At 37.0% G+C, this 5,000-nt stretch overlaps 1 protein-coding gene across 1 annotated transcript; it reads right to left on the bottom strand.

The window, feature by feature from the left end:
* Window positions 1-793: 793 nt before the first annotated feature.
* On the bottom strand, window positions 794-4,960 carry LOC131698919 (iroquois-class homeodomain protein irx-3-like). Its single transcript, XM_058993928.1, has 4 exons — window positions 4,526-4,960; window positions 2,420-3,446; window positions 1,510-1,576; window positions 794-1,146 (listed from the first exon to the last, which is right to left on the bottom strand). Exons 1-4 carry the CDS (start codon window positions 4,736-4,738, stop codon window positions 1,092-1,094), a joined length of 1,362 nt encoding a protein of 453 aa, XP_058849911.1. The 5' UTR covers window positions 4,739-4,960; the 3' UTR covers window positions 794-1,091.
* Between the last annotated feature and the right edge of the window lie 40 nt (window positions 4,961-5,000).

Below are 5,000 nucleotides of genomic sequence, written 5' to 3'. Positions count from 1 at the left end.
CCACACACTGAATTATACACAAGTTTGGGATCAATGTAACTGTTTTTGCTCCTATTAATTCCCTGCAATGTGCCCTGATAGTATATTAATGAGCCGATTCAACCTGCAGAGGGAGATAGTCGTCTAACTACAGAAACGTTTACCCAACTCCCACACACAGCACATGCTTTTAGAGAACTACAGAAGGTCTCTAAAAATGCAAGTAGCATTTGATGGAATAAACACGCCTAATAAATCATTTTACACAGCAATGAAAAAAAGTCTGTTCAGTGTTATCTTAAAACGCGCTGCATATCTTCAGATTTGTGTAAGGGATGTGTTTGTGTATGAAACGAAATATCTGCGATCCCATCATGTTTTAACTTTGGATTAAATGTCCCATTTTTTCCCTTCCAGTTTAAAATTGTGTTTTGAGTAGAATAGCGTGTATTTTTACTTCAATGGTGTGACAACGATATCTTCTTAATCCATTACATCTATTTGCCATCGTGTGATTTAGACCGTACACGCATCACAACCCGTATAATAATTTTGTAATTATCATTCTATAATAATAATAATAATAATAATAATAATAATAATAATAATAATAATAATAATAATAATAATAATAATAATAAAACGCGCTTTAGATGATGTTCAAAAATGTTGCACGTTTCCAATAAATATTATTGAAAAAAAAAAAGAAAGTAGTCTATACATTGAAATGTTATTCGCTTTTAAAAGGTTTATGAAATCCGACTTTCAAAGTACATTTCTACCCAACCACTTTCACAAAACGGAAAAGCCTGGATAAAGTTGCGACATTTCATTTATTAGCCAAAATATATCCTTTCTTGTACAATTTGGTTCACACGTATGTACATTTTCTTTACTTTATATACAAAACATTTTACACACCTAATTCTCACTGAACTTACAAAACACACACACACACACACACACGCACACTCACAAACTCTACTATTTCATACAATATTACATTAGCAGTTTTGCACATGGCATGCTTGCAGGATATGTGTACAGAGAAATATGTGGGGTTTTTTTACATTCCTTTTACAACAAGAAAATAAGAAAATATAAAAAGGCGGCTATGATGAAGAGAGCGCAGATAGAACCATCGCAGCTTCAAGTTGGTTTTGAGGTCTGAAAGGAAAAACAAAAAAAAACAATATATATATATATATATATGGTACTGTATAGCGCTTTGTGATACTTTTGTATAAAAAGCGTATAAACTGCATTTATACATGTAAGCGCTAACACAGGCCAATAGTAAAACAAAAAATAGACTCGCACACAATTATAGCATTAGATACATCTGATACACTATAATATAGGCCAGTAAAACGCATCTATAATCAATGCACTCACTGTTACAGCACGGTAACATACTCCATGCTTTGTATTAAGGACTTTAGAAATGCGTCTCCTATACTAAAACACAGAACACAATTAAAACTAAAACACCAATGAAATGCCTAAGTGGTGTAATAATAAAGCCCTTACCGTCTCTGAACGGGGTGGAACGCTGTTTTTAATAATTTATTTTCTTCTTCCAAAGCACTGCATCTCTCTAAAATAATAAAAACACAATGTTAGTCCAACTGGAGAATTATTATAATTAAAATTAAACAAAACAATTGTACTACACCCACACGCACAAAAACATGCATTATTAAAATACATATGCGGCTAATTTAAAGCACGCGTTCTGCTTTTTCACATCATTTAAATAATTGTAATCCAAAAAGCAATGGATAGTTTAAACCGTGTAACAATACCACCAACACGCTGTACATGGAAATCAGCATAAGTATTTAGAAATGGTTCATGCAACATAAATCGGCAGATGTTGCATGTACTTTTAATCTGAAAACTGTATACCAGCTGTGTATGAGTCACATTTCAAAGTTATTTCAGTTGGACAACTGGTGATAATTCAGAACTATCTTGTTACATCAAACTGTTACGCACATTCAAAACAAAATGCAGAGTAGGCTATAATACAATATGATAGGCAACCCTCTCCAAGTATTGAAAAAATATATTTTAAACGTTCTTTTTTTCAAAGTTTTCTTTTCTTAAATATGAAAGAAACCTGCTATTTTCTCTAACACCAAATAGAGGCCTCATTCTCAGTCTTGCTTTACAGTATGAAAAACGGCACATTAATGACCAGGTAACCGGTTTCATTTTTTTTTTTTTTTTTTTAAAATGTGTGTGGAATATATTTTCAAAATCTTATTGCTCTGGAGTTGTATTCCAATATATAAGATACTCATATGACGATTTATTTTACTTTATTCTTTTGTGTCAAATGGACATCTGTTTGGCGTGCGTGCGTTGTTCAGTGTGTGCAGACCAACCACTCCGAAAGGCTTGTTTTGTGAATTGCTTAAAACAATTTGACAAGTACCTGTTACTGAGGAGTCTGTACTGTGAGTCTGTTGTTCTTGGAGCCTGTTGTACGCCGCAATCCCCGCGTTTGTTGTAGCCTGGTTCGCTGCGGACAGTCCTAAGTAATGATTTGAGTTTATTAAAGCTAGCTGGTGGGCAGAAAAAGCTCTGTTTGTCCAGCCCTGAAGTTTCCCAACAGGACAGGAGATCAGTCTGTGAGAGGCGAGGAGCGTCTGTGCTACAGGCCCGGCAGCTGGGCCGGTCATTTGGGGTGACTTTCTAGGATTGTCCGGAGTAGTGGCGGTTTCTGCCAAAGACCATATTTTTGGTTTCTGTAGAGGGGCCGCGTTGTTTTCTGAAGGCGGTGAATTAATAGAGACGGGGTTGATTTTGAGTTGGTCACCGTTGGATTGTGTTGCTTTGATTTCTAACGCATGGCGGTGATCCCCCTTGCTGTCTCCATCAACGTCTCTGCTTTCTTTAACAACAACAGATTTTAAAAACCTCTCGTCGTGCCCATGTAAGTCCTCATAGCCGTCTGAAATCTCCGAGTCACTCCTCCCGTCCAGCTTTAAGTCTGGGTGCAGGTCTGTATCCTCCTGGTCATCCAGATCGTCCTTGTTTTCGATATTTTCCGTGTCAATATTTTCCAAATCGATTTCTTCTTCATCGTCCCTCTTGTCCCCCTCTTCTTCGTGATCGCTGCCATAAACGTTACCCTCCTCGTCGGTCCGGCTTCTCGGAGCCCAGGTCATTTTGTTTTCCTTTTTCAGCCTCCTCCTGGCGTTGGCGAACCAGGTGGACACTTGGGTCAGAGTCATTTTGGTGATGATGGCCAGCATGATCTTCTCCCCTTTGGTGGGGTAAGGGTTTTTCCGGTGCTCGCCGAGCCAGGCCTTTAAGGTGCTGGTACTTTCCCTGGTCGCATTTTTAGGTCTGGAGGGGTCACCAAACTGGTACTGGCCATAGGGGTAAAAAGCGGCATGAGGGTGCGGGTATCCCGTGTGCTGAACCCCGGGGCTGTCTTTCAGTTCATACTGAGCACCCTGTAAAATAAATGACGAGTAGAAATAAATGCACGGAAACACAAGAATAACTCACATTAAAAAAAAGTCAAGGCAATTCAAAAAAAAGTTTAAAATATATGCAGACGTTCAATAGCAGATATAACAGCCCATAACAATAATACAATATATGTTAACTAAATCCTGCAAATTCCACTGCAAATGTACAGCTTTTGTTTTATTGAGGCACATGCTGAGACGGGAATGTCTTGTGGATTGGTTTAAATACTGACATAAACAAATATGTATACCAAACACATTTTATGAATAGCTTTATTTATTTATTTATTTATTTGTTGTATTCTGAGAATATTACGCACGCTGTTTGGACTGTACCACTTTGGGACTTTGTGATATGCTGCACTGTTCCGGGCTATATCGCCTTCCCAAACTTTTTGCAGTTAGAAGCTTAACAGCTTTCCCTAAAAACATTTTGAAAAACATTTTGAAAAGTGGTGGATTCTTGGGCGTTGTGACAGTTCATGCAAACGCTGGAAATGAAAAGGAGCCGTTCATTACTTTTACAATTCGGAGTTTCAAAAACCCTCTACTTTAAACAGCAGAAGCAACTAAACTAAAACAACTTTATATATATATATATATATATATATATATATATATATATATATATATATATATATATATATATATAAAGTCGAAAATCTCCTCAAACTGTACTCCGCTGCTGTTACTGAGTAATTTCTCTGCGTTTTCACATTTCTTTCACTTTGACAGATTATGAATTAGTAAATGTATCACTTCAAGGCCGTTCTCGTTAGATATGTAATCTTTAATCAGAAAAAATAACTCAAAGATCTCTTAGAAGAAACTACCGACTACGTCTTATAAAAATAATAATAATAATAATAATAATAATAATAATAATAATAATAATAATAATAATAATAATAATAATAATAAAGCATTCATGCACGCCAATATATTACATTCTACAACAGGCAACATATTTTAAACAGATCTAAGCGTCTGATTCAGTTGCAATAAAAATAGACAAACAAAATAAATACATATCATAAACATGTATCATAAATAGTTCTTACCAGTTGTGGAAAAATTGAAATATCATTAGCATAAGGAAGAAAGGCTCCGTATCCTTGTGCGGCTGCAAAGGGGGATCCGTACATGGTGGAGAGAACATTGGAAAGAGCCCCGGACGGAGTGAGCTCTGCCCCGGTTCGTGCGCTGCTGATCCCCTGACGATCCGATGGGTATATTGGCCTGATATACTGGTACCCCAGCTGCGGGAAAGACATGGTCGTAGCAAAGGGCTCTTAATCACAAAATGCAGAGAGATTGCCCTTTTAGTACTACGGTATCCACTTTAAAGTGAGTATTACAAACTATAAGGGAAGTATATGGTTCCTCACGGCGAGCCAGTGTAAACGATCCGACTGCGCTTTCCTCTCTCACTTTCCTATTGATCTGAATGGACTAAGGTCAGGTCCTTACAGATTGCCTCAGATTATTGGGACGCTTGGCTCTGATTGACATTTCTAGTCATTCAGAAGCCACTCC

The sequence above is a fragment of the Acipenser ruthenus genome, chromosome 20 (genome assembly GCF_902713425.1).
Source record: "Acipenser ruthenus chromosome 20, fAciRut3.2 maternal haplotype, whole genome shotgun sequence".
Classification (NCBI taxonomy): domain Eukaryota; kingdom Metazoa; phylum Chordata; class Actinopteri; order Acipenseriformes; family Acipenseridae; genus Acipenser; species Acipenser ruthenus.
This window is presented reverse-complemented; position numbering and strand designations above follow the sequence as displayed.